At 29.4% G+C, this 16179-nt stretch overlaps 3 protein-coding genes and 2 pseudogenes across 3 annotated transcripts; 3 read left to right on the top strand and 2 right to left on the bottom strand.

Annotated features, from left to right (window-relative positions):
- Positions 1 to 528: 528 nt before the first annotated feature.
- LOC107487422 (uncharacterized) lies at positions 529 to 1563 on the top strand. Its single transcript, XM_016108063.3, has one exon. The coding sequence runs from the start codon at positions 543 to 545 to the stop codon at positions 1509 to 1511; it is 969 nt and encodes a 322-aa protein (XP_015963549.2). The 5' UTR covers positions 529 to 542; the 3' UTR covers positions 1512 to 1563.
- Positions 1564 to 4262: 2699 nt separating this feature from the next.
- On the bottom strand, positions 4263 to 5087 carry LOC110280858 (uncharacterized; annotated as a pseudogene).
- A 1533-nt stretch (positions 5088 to 6620) lies between these two features.
- On the top strand, positions 6621 to 7513 carry LOC107487428 (uncharacterized; annotated as a pseudogene).
- Positions 7514 to 8654: 1141 nt separating this feature from the next.
- Positions 8655 to 9497, top strand: LOC107487424 (uncharacterized). Its single transcript, XM_016108065.3, has one exon. It carries the CDS (start codon positions 8655 to 8657, stop codon positions 9495 to 9497), a length of 843 nt encoding a protein of 280 aa, XP_015963551.1.
- A 2610-nt stretch (positions 9498 to 12107) lies between these two features.
- Positions 12108 to 13182, bottom strand: LOC107487338 (uncharacterized). The gene has a single exon (XM_016107954.3). The coding sequence runs from the start codon at positions 13120 to 13122 to the stop codon at positions 12169 to 12171; it is 954 nt and encodes a 317-aa protein (XP_015963440.1). The 5' UTR covers positions 13123 to 13182; the 3' UTR covers positions 12108 to 12168.
- Between the last annotated feature and the right edge of the window lie 2997 nt (positions 13183 to 16179).

The raw sequence follows: 16179 nt of genomic DNA, 5'->3' as shown, positions 1-16179 counted from the left end.
TTTTATTAATATCAATCAATAATTTTAAAATTATTTTATTTTTCTAAAATTTTAAATTTAAATTTTAAATCTAAACACTAAAATTAATTAATATTTTCTAACTAAAAATAATTCTTTATACTTTATGGAATATCTTTGGAATGGAAAACTCAAGGCAGAATTGTGAGGTGCACCTTAATTACAGCATTGAGAGATGAGGGCCTCCATTTTAAAACTATATGAGTGGTTAATTGTGTAGCTGCTTGAAGACGACCATATAGGATATGAATTTAGTTTTGATGCACACCCACAATGTAAAATAATTTTATAAGTGTATTTAATTATGCACTAAAATTAAGTACTATTTTTATTAACCGTCATAAATAATTATTCAAAAGAACAGATATGATTGTATAATTGTGTAAAATATTTTATACTATCAGTACATTAAAATTAAAGTAATAGGATATACCCCACATTTTCTTCACATGTTATATATATATACACAAACATATTTCGTAAAAAAAAGTATATAAAAAAGATGAAGAATGAGCAGTAGTAGTATGATGAAAAGGGGAGCTATGGCTGGCATTTCACAAAAGCATTATAGCAGTAATACTAACAATATTCGATCTATAAGCTTGCCAACAAGATCACATCCAAGCACAGCAAGGGTTGAAGAGGAGCTGAACAAGCTCAAATCATGGGAGCCATCATCATCATCATCAAAGGTGGTGGAAACAATTTGCTGTGGCCTTCATGACCTTAAAGAGTTGTACAAGTGTGTGGTTGAAGATCTTCTGAATCTTCCACTCACTCAACAAGCACTTTCCCAACACCACAATGAGAAATGGGTTGATGAGCTTCTTGATTTCCCTCTAAGATTCTTGGAGATCTTGGGGGAGACAAGAGATTCCATCATGTTGCTCAAAGGGAATGTTGGTGAAGTTCAATCAGCACTCAGAAGGAGAAAAATGGTTGGTGATTTTGGTATTGAAAACCATCTCAATTCATATTGGACTTTGAGAAGAAACATGAGGAAGGAATGCACAAAATCTCTTCTTTTATTGAAGCATTATGTGGATCATCACTCTTTTGGATCATATTCTCCACCCTTGGATCTTAATCAGCACCTATCTGCAGTTGTAAGGGTTCTGAGAGAGTCTAGTTTGATCACAAGTTCAATCTTTCAGTCACTTCTTGTGTTTCTTTCTTCACCAATCTTCAAGTTTAAGGCTAGAAAGTGGGATTTTGTGTCAAGATTAATGAAGAAAGGAGTGCTTGTATGCAACAATATTCAACAGGACAATGTGAATGAAATAGAAAAGGTGGATTTAGCACTCTGCAGAATGGTTATGGATAATAATAATAATCAAAGCAAGGATTTTGAGACTCAGAAGATTATTCAATCTGCACAAAGAGAGATAGAAGCTCTGATTTTAGTCATTGAAGGGCTTGAGAATGGATTAGAGGGCTTGTTTAAGCACCTTATTAATACTCGAGTATCTTTTCTTAATATAATTTCTCCCTGAAACTATATTTAATATCATGAACATTCTAAGCATGTGTAGTTTAGAACTTAAGTTTAATGAGGGTTATATATCTGCATAAAGTTTATTGATGCTTTTATGTAAATGTAAAGAGTTGTTGCAAATTTTGTTAAACATATTTTCACTTTGTTATTACATCATTTTTGTTTTAATCTCTCTGCAGTCCATATAGTGTAAAATTTGCTATTTCAATCTGGGGCGGAGCTAGGTGGTGGCAAAGGGGGGCGATGGCCTCCCCTAATTTTAATTTTTTACTTGTAAATTATATGTAAATTTCAGTTTAGCCCCTCTTAAAATTTTATTTTAGTCTTAGTTTATTGTATAAATATTTTTGGCCCCCCTCTAATATTTTATCTAGCTCCGCCCCTGATTTCAATGCTGCAATTCAATAACAACTTAGTTGGTATTCCTTTTCTTAAAATTAACGACACTAACATACCTTATGATTAGAGCGGCAAAAAAAGAAATATAAATTTATTTAGAGAAAAGAGATATTTATTCATCTATAAAAATAATGGCACAATTTATCTACTTTTTCTTTAATTTTCTATTATTATTGTTGTTGTTAAACTTTTACTAAACATAACCTAAATAATTTACTATATATAATGGGAATATGAGAGAGAAAGTAAAAAGTTGGTATACAATTTTTTTTAAAATATCTTTGATCATTTAATTTATAAAAAAAAAATTCTTAACTCTAAAAATTAAACCCATGTCATTTTGATTTTAATGTAACATACTTATTATTATTTTAGTTAACTTCAAATTTATTATTATTATTATTCATATTTAATTAATAAATTTGTGGATTAATTAATACAGACGACAACGTTAATTGGAGGGCATCGTTGAAATTGGTAATCCTGTTTAATTATGCTTATGACTATGGAATGAGATAGGGCCCTTCCAATAATTGAAAGAACAACAATAATAAAACCACCAGTCATATACTCATGTCCAACCCTATGAAACTAGATTTTTTAGTCACTTTCATAGTGTCATTATTTTGATCTGCTATCCAATTTATGGGTTCTCATCATCCATCAACCTATTTTGATGTTACATAATTATTCTAGTTATAATTGTGCACAACTGAATGTATTAATCATTGTTTTACTCTCTATTTTTATTGATAAATACGTAAACATAAATAATTATGTCATTCAGAATGGATAATTACTCTAATATGTGACTTAGAAGTTAAGGAATCATGTTAATAGTTACTAAGAAATCATATATTGAGAATATTGGAATAAATTTAATGTATGTGTGTGGTTCATCAGTTAACAGCAAACAATTTCTTGAATACCCAACTAGTAATAATAACAACTAACAATTCAGGAGATAATGGGACCGATGCATTAATTGAAGAAAAAATTACTAAAAAAACTTTATTTTGCTCACTCAAGAAAGAAATAACTTCTGGAAAGAGTTTGCAATTTTTTTTTATCAGAACTAGAATGAAACTAACGCGTTATGAAGACTCAAATAAATAAAAACAGCGATTAATTAATATATTTTTATTATATAAAAATTGATATTAAATTTATGTAAAATGAGTTTATAACATATAGACATATAGTTATTTCTCCTTGTATCATGTCAACTATTTTGAATAGGTGACAATCATTAAAAAACTTTTTTTGTTATTGAATTATCTTATTTATTTTAAATAGATGGCAATTATTAAAAAAATTATATTATATATTTTCTTTCTTTATTACAATAAAAAATATATTCCATTCATTAATACGCTTAATTAATTAAATTTACTACACATCATTACACATTTTAGTATTATATAAATTTTTCTATAACTAATTATGAAATAAAAGTTCATCTATTATTTTAAAAGTTTTTTACTCAAATTAATAAAATATATTTATTGAAATGTATAATGTATAGATGAATTATGATTTTAAATACCCATTACACATTTTGAGCGAGTATATAGACTAAAAAATTATGAATTTTTTAATTTAAAAAATTTATAGCGTTATATTTTTTTAAAATCAAATATATAAACATAATTAAACATACAAATATAATAATATGAATACGTGTATTTATATTGAATTGAATTAAATCGTTAATTTAAATTATATTCATCTAAGTTTTAAATAAAAAATTGTAATTTTAAGATTTTAAATTATTTGAATAAAATTGAATGAAATAAAAAAATAAAAATCAAACCAATACAATAGTATTCAAGATATTATTTTGACGTATCAAATCCTGAATTTATTTTGCACATATGATGCATTTAAAATTTTAAATTGTTAATTTAAAAACTGTATACCTTTTTTTTCAAAATTGAATATATATAAACATACGAATACATTTATTTGTATTTGATTGAATTAAATCATTAATTTAAATTATAGTCATCTAAATTTTAAGTTAAAAATTTTATAATTTTAAAATTTTAAATTATTTAAATAAAATTTAATAAAAAAAATCAAACCAACACAACACTATCCAAAATATTATATTGATTTTGAAATAAATACCACTGTATGAGCTAAGGGAAGCATAAAACATGACCAAGAGAATATAGTGTTTAAACTATAAAATTTTTGTTGTATTTGATTGTGTAACTATTAAATGTATACATGTACAAATAAATGAGATCAAAATTTTTAATCCTTATAACATCCTCAAAATTTTGGATGCTTTTGTAGGATCTAGAGACAAAAAAAAAAAAGAAAAAAGATTATGTAGATTCTTTCTCTATTGAGTCATGATGTTCAAAAGAGATGCTCCTGTTTTGATCATGCACCTAAATAAGTTCTCTAGACCAATTTCAATGCTTTCAATGACATCCTCCAAAACCTCCAATCTGTTAGATGCTATCTGCATGCTGAACCATGAGCAGCATCATTGAGAAGGGTGCTTAAAGTTGAATCCACAAATTGCAATTCATTCAAATTCTCTTTTTTGTGGATCAATTTGTTCATCCATTTGGTTGCCTTTGACTTTGAAGGAGGACCAGTTAAGAATGAGAGAAAGAATTGGAAGACAGACATGTTCATTGCAATCACTTCCCTTAGAATACTAGCATCTTGAAGTTGATTCAAGAGTGGAGATGCTCTAAGTTTATTTTGTAAATGCTTCTAAGATGTGATCAGCTTGTTGAGATTCTTCCTTGTCTTCTTTGAAAAGGAACTGTACTTAGATACACTTTTTTCAATGCAAGAATCAACCTTTCTTCTTTTAAGAGCAGAGTGAAGGGATCTGCATCACAGTGTCCCTTGTTATGCCACATACATCCAAGACTTTGAATGTATAGATCTTCTAAGAAGCATGGGTGAGATCCATTTGCTTGCCATGTTTGCTATTAAGTTCTTGTTTATTAAAGGAAGATGAATGTGGATGTGGTGTTACCAAGTCTCTTGAGTCTCATTCTATATATACCATAGGACATAGGAGGAGCCACTAAATGATTCATAGATGAATGCTTCTAATCACACTGACATACAACTCACCAATCATGTGCTTCATGCATGCATTCAAATCCTTGGTATATGTGAAGCTTGTCACATCTCTTCCAAACATTATTCTCTTATTATTATTATTATTATATGGTGCTACCTATCATGTCCTCATAGTGTTTGCAATCAGAAAACCTCATTAGTCATAAAAAACATTGCCTTGTATTGCTGCCACATTAACACTCTCCCTATCTCAATCTCATGTTTTATTTGTTGAGATCCATATCCATTGGATGTGACATGTGAACATCACAAAGTAGTTGATTATAAAGAGGAGGAAGGAACTGAGGCTACTATCAACTAAGGCCAACAATTAGTATAGCAGCGGCAACTAGTATAGCAGCGGGTATAATGGTTTGTTAAAATTTAAGAATACTTGTCCTACTTATAGTTTATTGTAAATTTTTGTGTTTATATTTATAATTAGTTAGGAGTTAAGTGTCTCATAAATTTTTTCACAAGAATTTACTTGTTCTACTTTATTGCCGTGTATTAATGATACGACAGGAAGTGTTTTGTCTTTTGGAATGGTTATTTTACACATAAACATAATCTATTAATTTTGATTGCAAAGTTTAACAGAGGCCAAAAAATATGACGAAATTAGTGATTAAGAGCCATATTGTCATTTTTCAATTGATGAAGGACAAGAATAATAACGGTTAGGGTGAGATTTTACTCTAAAGTAATTAGGACAAGTTACTATTTTTAAATTGAGTTAAATACTTTTACTTAATATAAAACTTTTAGATTTTGCACAAAACTTTTCTAATCAAATTGTATATAATTAAATTCAAACAATAGAAAACTCCAATAATAGTCACAAGCAAAAATGAGGCTGAATTGTCACAAGAAATCTTCACAAACATTCATGATCCTATATAAGTATAACAAACAGCAAGAACAGTATCGAATGTCCTTATGTACTTGGAAGTTTCCCAAGAATATTGAGCTAAATATTAGTATCAACATTCTTTATGATATGCTAAAAGCTAAAACAAGATTAGTACTACATGATGAAGGAGATTCTGATAATAGGAAGGGGAGACATGAATACTACATGTTATTCGTGGACACACTTAATAATTACTCTTCTGCTACTAATCTGCTCATCAGTATGTTTTCTTGTTCTCAACAAACTTATCTGTCACATATTAAACCATTCTTCATATCTCAAAATGTGGATCTTAACTTTGCAAAGATGAGTAATTTAATCCATGTTGCACAGTTCCAACCTCATGATTTTGAGACAATCTCTGAAGAAGCATGGATTATATTATATACACATTAGGTGATGAGTAATGGAGACATGCCAGATAATACACTTCAGAGTTTCAAAACCATTTCACTTTGAATAATTTGCTGCAAAACTATCACATGTTAGGCAGAGATGGGACAAGCTTACCATATTTCTAGAAAATAATGCATGCTTCACATGCTTTCTACACATGATTAAGATTGGTGAACTGTATTATCTCTTAAGTTGGTCTATGGAATCAAATTATGAATAATTGAATAGACCCTATATAAGGAGAGGTGTCAAAGGTCTTAGACTACAGAAAACAAACAGCATTGAGCTTGAACAAAAAAAAGAACAATGGCAAGCAAATTGCATATTCGATCAAACAGTTTGCCAAATGGATCTCATCCATGCTCCTCAAGAGTGCAAGAGCAGTTGAACAACCTCAGGAACTTTGAAGCAACCTGCACATCTGAGTCGGTTGTCAAAGGCTTGTCCATGTTGGAAGATGTATACTTCTCAATGGACAATCTTCTCAATGTTGGTTCAACCCAGAAGGCTATTTCTGATCATCAAAGTGTGAAATGCTTTCAAGAGATCTTGGATGGCTCAATCAAAGTCTTGGATGTGTGTGGCATTGCAAGGGACACTGTCATGCAGATCAAGGAGAATGTACAATCCCTTCATTCATCTCTTAGAAGAAGAAAGGGAGACTCATGCATTGAAAAGAGCATAGCCGAATACAATTCCTCCTCAAAGAAGATGAGGAAGAATGTCAACAAGTTGATCACATCTTTGAAACACCTACAAAGCAAATATGGAATCTTAAATCAGCATCAAGATCTTAGAATTCTAAGCGAAGTGATAGAAATGAACATGTGTGTCTTCCAATGTCTGCTATCATTCTTGGGTGGTCCTTCAAAGTCAAAGGCAAGCAAATGGATGAACAAGTTGATGCAAAAGGAAGAAGTGAACTCAGAGAGTGGCAATGAATTGTAATTGGTGGATGCAGCTTTGAACACCCTCTTAAATGAAGGTGCTAAAGGCTCCCAGATTCAAGCTTCCAATGAACAATTAGAGTCATTGGAGATTGCTATTGAAAGCATTGAGAGTGGTTTGGAGAACTTATTTAGGCGCATGATTAAGACTAGAACATCCCTTTTGAACATATTATCCCAATAGAATACACACTATCTTCAAAATACCAATTTTGATCTACCATATGTGTATATATATATGTGTACAAATACAATCAAATTAAATGCATACAAAAGTTTATACTCTCAAAATTTGTGCCTTTCTTGTTTACTCATTGTTTTATTTATCTAAATAGCAAATACTATATGAATATGCTCTTGTCTAGTGAACAAAACAATTAATATCCAGTTATTATATTTGACTTTTAGGCTTCAAGTAAAAAAAAAAAAAAATCAAATTTTCCAAATTTATTAACCTGCTAACTTGAAATACAAACTAAATCTATAGCAGCTCTTACTGTTCATATTTTTATCAAGATTAGTCACAGAACTCTTCTTTTCTTTCTTTTATTTGCTAATAAACAGAAGAAACTTGATTGAGTTTGAAAATATTGAAACAAATTAAGAGCATGCACTCTTGAATCAACATCAAGATCTTAGCATTCCAGGAAAGTGATAGTGATGATTGATGAACATGTCTGCCTTCCAAGAAAGAGAGATTATTTTGTGAAAAACGTTAACGCTTTTATTTAATCACATATTTAAAACTTTAAAATCCTCAAGGTAGAAGATAATTGAGTTAAATACTTTTATTTCTATAATAATAAATTATTAGAAAGAAATTATGATAATAAGAAAGGGATACATGATTTAAGAACTATTCCAATGCTGCTAATCTGTCCATCATTATGTTCTCTTAATCTTAACAAACTTATCTGTCATATATATTATTACCATTCTCCATATCACAATCCAGATCCCAGCATCTCAAAAATTTGTAATTTAATCCAATTTTGCATAGCTCCAACCCCCTCATATTGAGACAATATCTGAAGCAGCATCAATTATATATTATTTTGAATCAAAGAGGGTAATGTATTAATGGGGAGCAAGTTGAGGCACATTAGGTGGTGTCATTTAATAAACTTTGAAACCATGTAACTTTCAATAATGTTATTGTTATTGTTAGGCAGAGATGTGACAAGCTTAACATATTCCAATAAATTATATGCATGATCCACATGCTTTCTGGTTTATACACTTTGATTATAAGATAGGTGAGTTGTAATGTTTCCTGTGTTAGCCTATGGAATCAAATCATGAATAATTGAATAGCCCCTATATAAAGAGTTTCAATGGACTTTGGACTGCAGAACACAAGCATTGAACTTACTCCAAAAAAAGAGTAGTGACAATGGCAAGCAAGTTGCATGTTCGATCAAACAGTTTGCCAAATGGATCTCATCCATGCTCCTCCAGAGTAAGAGATCAATTGAACAACCTCAAGGCTTTCGAAGCAACTTCGACGTCTGAGTCAGTTGTCACTAGCTTGTCCTTTTTGGAAGATTTACACTCTTCTTTGGATGATCTTCTCAATGTTGCATCAACCCAAAAGGTCATCTTTCAACAAGAAGGTGACAAATGCATTGAAGAAATCTTGGATGGATCCATGAAGGTCTTGGATACATGTGGCATCACAAGGGACACAGTTATGCAGATCAAGGAGAATGTGCAATTCCTTCATTCAGCTCTTAGAAGGAGAAAGGGTGATTCAACCATTGAAACAAGCATAGCTGAATACAATTCCTTCTCAAAGAAGATGAAGAAAAATGTCAACAAGGTGATCACATCCTTGAAGCAGCTACAAAGCAAATTTGGAGCATCTCAACTGTTGAATGAAGAAGTGATGAGTGTTTTAAGAGAAGTGATTGCAATGAATGTGTCTATCTTCCAATCCCTTTTGACTTTTTTCGCTCGTCCAGCATCGAAGTCAAAGGCAGCCAAATGGATGAACAAGTTGATGCATAAAGGAGTGGTTGCATCTGAAAACTCAGAGAATTGCAATGAATTGCAATTGGTGGATGCAACTTTGAACATCCTTTTAAAAGAAGGTGCTAATGGTTCCAACATGAAAGTAGCACATGAGCAATTGGAGGCTTTGGAGATTGCAATTGAAAGCATTGAGATTAGATTAGAAAGCTTATTTAGGAGCATGATTAAGACTAAGACATCCCTTTTGAACATATTATCCCAATAGAGACTATCTTCAACATAAAGCAATTCTGTACATATGTATATAAATAGTTATTCAATCAAATCAAATACAGAGAAAATTTTATACTCTATATTTTGGTGCCTTTGTTGTTATTCAATCAAAGTTTATACTTTCAGTACAATTACAGAGTATAGCCAATTGTATAGTGGATTAATTGCTTGTATTAATTTTATCTTCAAAAACTAAAGTATCAACTTTTCATTCCATCTTTTGTTCCAAATTATTTGCACCAACCAATATTAGACCTAATAAATATAGTGCATGAAGTTTCTTTTGTATCATACAACTATTACATTTACAACCTCTCTATATCCCAAAAATTGTGATGCATAAGAGGATTTGAACATAATCTAATTAAAGAGAAAGCATGTTCACTTGTCTCTTATGTTCATGTTCATTGCTATGACTTTCCTTAGAATATTAAGATCTTGATGCTCAAAATATGCTTGTTCATGGTTATTTTTTGTGTGTACAGTTGATATTTTTATTTTATTTATAAAAATATTATGTACACGCTAAAAATTAGTCATCATGTATTTATGTGTGTGTATATATATATATATTAGATATTCAATATATATTTTGTATTTTTTATATTTATATTAATAATTAATTTAATGACTTTTTTTATATACGCCAAGCATCTTTGTTTTTGTTTATTCTAATTTGCTTTTCTTTTGACTTCTTTTGAAATCTCTTGCCAAAAATCGAATCCGTCTGAAATTTTGATTTCTACATAGGCCCAATTTTTTAATCGGGCCAAATTGTATCTATTAATAGTCTTGTGAAAAGTAGAGATCAAAGTTTGATCATGAAGCAGGCCTAGGCCTACCAAAATAATTCAAATTATTTCTTTTTGATACTTTATAAAAAAGAAATCTACACATAAACTAAGCCCATAAAATCTGGTCCAATAAACATGTCATAATAATAATAAGTTGAAGACGACCCATCACAAAAAATTTAGAAGAGAACCATAGTCTCTTAACAAAAATACAAGGAGCATAATCATGCACAAAAATTTTTTAGAAAAAAAAAACGAGTAAGAGAAGATAATAGTATACATGTATGATACTCTTCATTTTCCGGCTAATTTTTTTTGTCATGGATTAGAGGAGTGTGTTATAATTATTATGGAGAGTTGGTATTTTTTTGTGTGAATATGGAGATATTTTTTTTTAAATTAGAAACTACAAACCAGAAGTTCAGATTTGGATAGAGATAGAAAATTGGGATCAGATTTTGGGTGAAGATAGAAAATTGAGGGTCAGTTTTGGGTATAAAAACAAAAAAAAAAGAAAATCCAAATTGGAGATTCAATTTGCATGTTTTAAAAAATTTTGAACATTAAAATATAAATCTGACCTTTATATTTGTAAATTTTTAAAAAAATAAAATAAAATCTACAAATCTAACCCTTGAATTTGTAGCATTCATACAAAATAAAAACACACTAAGTTTTCACATTATTGAAAAACACTAATATACTACAATACAAAAAATAAAAAGCCTCATTTTCCTTATTTTTTAGGGTAAAGTATACTTTTTATCTCTGAAATTTGGTAAAAAATTTTAAAAATACCTTTAAATTTTATTTTGTTTCAATTTTGTTCTAAAAGTTTTCGATTTGCATCAAATATAGTTTCGATGGCTAAATTTTCAAAAAATTTAAGACTAATCTAACAATAATACATGAAAATTATGCTTGATTTGCTTGTATTAAGGGTTGTTCTTATGAAATTGTTGTTGAATCAGTCTTAAATTTTTTAAAAAATTAGCCGTTAGGAATATTGATGCAAATCGAAAACTTTTGCGACAAAATTAAAACAAACTAAAACTTAGGAGTATTTTTAAAACTTTTATTAAACTTCAAAAGACAAAGTATCATTTCCCCTTTTAAGTAATGTTATTACCTACAAGTTACTCTACTTTTAGGTAATGCACGATTTAATATGCATTAACCAGTCTAAATTCTCAGTTTATTATACTAAGTCAAATGGTCAACTAACCTTAGCCTGCTTGAGCCAAAGAGAAAAATGGGTAAATTATGTGCTATTTACCTTAAGTAATACAATAATATGTGTTTCAAAGTATGCTTACATATTGTCCTGCTATGCTTTAGTACTTATAATATGATATCATGACTTATGTGAAGAAAAAATAATTTTGTTAATAAAAAACATATCAAAGTAATTATTGTGTTTTGTAAAATAAAACATGCTCGATAGCCCCAAAAAAGGACTTAGTTGTTAGAATAATGTGATATATTATTCAAATTTTGATGGAAAAGCTCCATCTCCTGAATTAATTATTAGTGTTTGATCAAATAATTGTATCTATCTCTTTCAAAAAAAAAAAGTTTATTCCAATTTGGTAAATTTAAAATTTAATGTATCTAAAAATTTTGAATGTATCAAATTTTACAAAGTGCAAAACAATTTGTTTCAGGCTTTAAAGTGACATTGACAGGATCTAACTTTCAAGAAAAAATAATGAATATGAAAACTTTTAGTAGACAAAATTGAATTCAGAATCATGATTCTCTCATTCAAAATCTTAAGAGTTAAAACTCGGATTACATGATCATTCTTAAATTTACAAAAGACATTGAATTTATATGTACCTCACTCAAAATCATTATGCTAATTAATTACTAATGAGTAAGCATATTAAGAAATGAAACTCTGTTTCTTACTAAACATCTAAACATACAATTTAATCCACCCTCTAATCCATCAAGATCAGCATTTAGTGTCTCTAGCACTCTCAATGCTCCTTGAACTTCACTCTTAATTGAATCACCACCATTTTTCTCTCTTCCAAGGAGAGAACAAAGAGCAGTGTTGAGATCTGCTACCACTCCATCATTGTTCTTATTCTGTTCCTTGTTTGAAGAAGAAAAAAACAATCTTTTTGGCTTCAACTTTGAGATCAAAGATGACCCTTTTGTTCCAAGTGTTGGCATTGACATGAACAATAGAAGAGAACAAAATATAGATGTGGTTATAGTTCTTGATTCTCTTAGAACTCTAGCAAAGAACACTAGATTCTGATCTTGACTCAACAAAGAAGAAATTGAACTATCTTTGTTGCTTTCCATTTTCTTCAGCATACCAAGTTGCTTAGTGATTTCTTTCTTTGCCTTCTTTCTGAAGCATTCATAAGCAGAAACACTGCTTTCAACAATGCTTGAATCTCCTCTTCTTGTTCGTCGAATCGCCAATTGAAGCAACTGAACTTGTTCCCTTAGAGCTAACAACAAATCCCTTGCAGAACCACAAGCATCAAGCAATGTAACTGATCCACTTAATGCCTCTTCTACAAGCTTTCCATCTTGGTGATGCAAAAGAGCTTGTTGAGTTTGTGTAGATTGAAGAAGTTCCTCCATGAAGTTGTACAAATCAGCAAGAACAACCAAACCATTCTGAATTGTCTCTGCATCAAAGCAACTAGTGCTTGAAACAGACTGAGAAGAATAATAATGTGGTTTAAGGTGTGTGAATAGTGATTCAATTCTTTGAGAAGAAGGGTGTGTTCTTGAGGGAAAACTAATAGACCTTACTGGTTGATGTGAAAAGGGTAATTTAGAAATGGCTTCATGATCCATCTTTTTGTTCTTGTTTTAAAGAAAAGAAAGAAAAAGTTTTGTTAACACAAGAATGCTTTAATGCTTGTGACTCATAACATGCCTTAATCCTCCATTCTATTTATACAAGAACATTCACACAATAACCTTAAAAAACTTGTGTTACAAATGTGTGCATGTGATTACTTTTCACAAGGCTTATGTAACATTTTAGGCCAACAATTTGGTAGTTATAGTCACCCTTTTATTAATTAATCCAATGGCCTAAGATATTGCAACGTAGTACTATGATCAAATTTGTGGTAAACAATGCATACAGTGCATTGCTGGTATGTGCTCCCTTGCTTCCCCCCACTATTAAATATTATCCATCAATAATTTCATCTTCAAAAAAGAAACATTATTCAAATACTAATTGTCATGTGTATGATTGAATTGCCAATTCATGTATTGGGTCAAAGAATAATTAGTGATTGTTGATTTAAATATTAGTTTAATTACTCTGTTGGTCCTATAAATTTACTAAATTTTTAATTAAGTCTTTCTATATATATTTTTTAATTAGATTTCTATATATACTATATCAAATTTTGTAACTAAGTTTTTACGGTGATAAAAACGTTAAAATTAACAAAATATTCTATTAAATTATACAGAATATTCAGTCAAATATTAGACATATTCATTTCGTTTAATAAAATATGCTGTTAATTTTAATATTTTTATTATGACAGAAACTTAAATATAAAATTTGATATAGTATAGATATTAATAAAAAATTATAAAAATATAATCAAAAATTTAATAAAATTATAATAGAATAATTAAATCTTAAATATTTTCTAAGAATAATAACAAGCTCAAACAATGCAGTAGTTGTAGCCTAATGTTGGCAAGCATCATAGGCCTGGAATCTAGGGTAACATTAGAAGGGTTATTAAGGAGACATATGAGCTATTTTTTTGTTCAAATTGATATAATTAATTTCTTGGTGGCTTATGGCTATGAATAATGGAAACCATAAGGTGTTGTGTTGCTAGTGCATTTACTCTTATATGGAGACATAAGGGTTCAATCAACCATATGATACTATTTTTCCTTCTACATTGGAAATTGAAAATTTGAAACAAAATGTTAACATAATGAAAGCATTGCAACAAATTATTTTTTGTGTGACCTATGTTTGATGTGGTGCTTGTGTTAAAAGTAACCAATTAAAAGGGGACATATGTAGAAGAATATCACATGTATATTGTATAGTTCTTCTGCATGCATTTGAAGCTTAAACAACTTTACGTATCAAGATCAATGTATCTAGGAATCATATTCTCTGCTAGACTGTAAGCTTAGGAGTTAGGAACTTATTATGATATAGTTGAAGTTTCACATCTTTCTATTCAAATCTTCAATAATATATTCACATTATGTTGCCGTACTCACTTACTTCAATAGTATAAAATTATTGTTATTATTGTCCTTGTAGTACATATAGAATTTTCATTTAAAAGGGGAAAAATTTTTTTTTTTCAATTTAATTTTCTTACCTGAACTAAATAGGTAATAATCTGTGTGCATTTTTTTAGGGCAATTATTTAAATGCTCTTTGTTAAGTCTAGAGTATTGTGTTGTTTTATTATATGTACAGATTTTCACTTTTTAATTTAGATGCTGAGGAGAAAATGGTGTAAGACACAGTCATGGAGTGTATAAGTGCTTTACGCAATTGTGGTGTCAGCAGCAAAAATCGAACCGTCCGATTTGTGTACCCCAAATTTTTTAATTTTTTAAACACAAATCGAAAGGTTCGATTACTTTCGCCAAAATTTAAATTTTCTCTCTTACACTAATTGGACTGTCCGATTAGTAAGCTTAATTTTTTTTCCTGGTTCAGAAAAAATTGTCCCACATCTATGTCCAACACCTGTATTTTCCACAACAATGCACAACACACACATACTTCTCATATTCAAAAAAATGACCCACAGTCCACAGATTTTAACTATATATTTAATTATTTGCTAAGTTTTAAATAAATTATTTATGTTTATAAGAGCTATTTATTATTCTAATTGACTAGATTCATTATAATATGATATTTGTGATAATAAAAAAATAAATAATATCACATATTAAAATTTGACTATTTAATTTCGAATATAAATATACAAATTTTTTATTTATATATCTTTTATGATTCGGTAAATTAGTAGGATTTAAATCCCAAAAGAAAAAAAAAGAACATTAAAGAAAGAGAGAAACAAACTCTCACCCCTGAAAGTTACTAATAGTTTAAATTGAAATAAATTCAATATTATAATCTTTAAGACTAAAATAACATTTTTTTCTTTTTAATTAAAGGGTGCACGTTATTAGTGTCAGCATATATATAGTCACAATAATACTATTCACCAAGAGATGTGGCCAAAAGTAATGGGCTTGCTCCATTATATTTCAAGCCATGAAAACATGTCGTGTTCTAAATCTATATAGTTCATGCTTCATGGAACATTGCTGTTATGCCATGTTATGTACTCTACCCTCAATTGCATTGGTATCATAAACTCTCTTGTTTCTTTGAAGCCATGATTTCAATTTATTTAGGATTTATAAAGGGAGACACCATTTTCATCACCATGTGCACCAAAATTATCATATGCTGCTTCTTACTTTAAGAGTTCAGATCAATATGGCAAACTCTGCCACTGCCAGTGAATGAATAGCTTTCTTTGTGCATAGCAGAATGGTCCATCTTTATCCATTATGTAAAAAAAAATGTTGAAAAAGTATACGAATTTATTATTTTTAGCTAAAAGATTAATCCGTTATGGATTTGAGCTCCATTTAAGAATTTATTGTTAGCAAATGAGTTGCTGCATGCACAAGGCAAAATTCAAACCTCCAACACTTGTGACACATGCTTCAAAGGTTCATGATATAAAAAGTTTAAGTATTATTTAGAAGTTATTAGGTTATATTTTTAGAACGTTCAATTTAGTTTGATATATTTTAATTTTGTTTATTTAGTTATTAAATTGAGATTTATGTTATAGGTTTAGGATTTTTCTTTATTTTAAGTCT

The sequence above is a fragment of the Arachis duranensis genome, chromosome 5 (genome assembly GCF_000817695.3).
Source record: "Arachis duranensis cultivar V14167 chromosome 5, aradu.V14167.gnm2.J7QH, whole genome shotgun sequence".
NCBI lineage: Eukaryota > Viridiplantae > Streptophyta > Magnoliopsida > Fabales > Fabaceae > Arachis > Arachis duranensis.
This window is presented reverse-complemented; position numbering and strand designations above follow the sequence as displayed.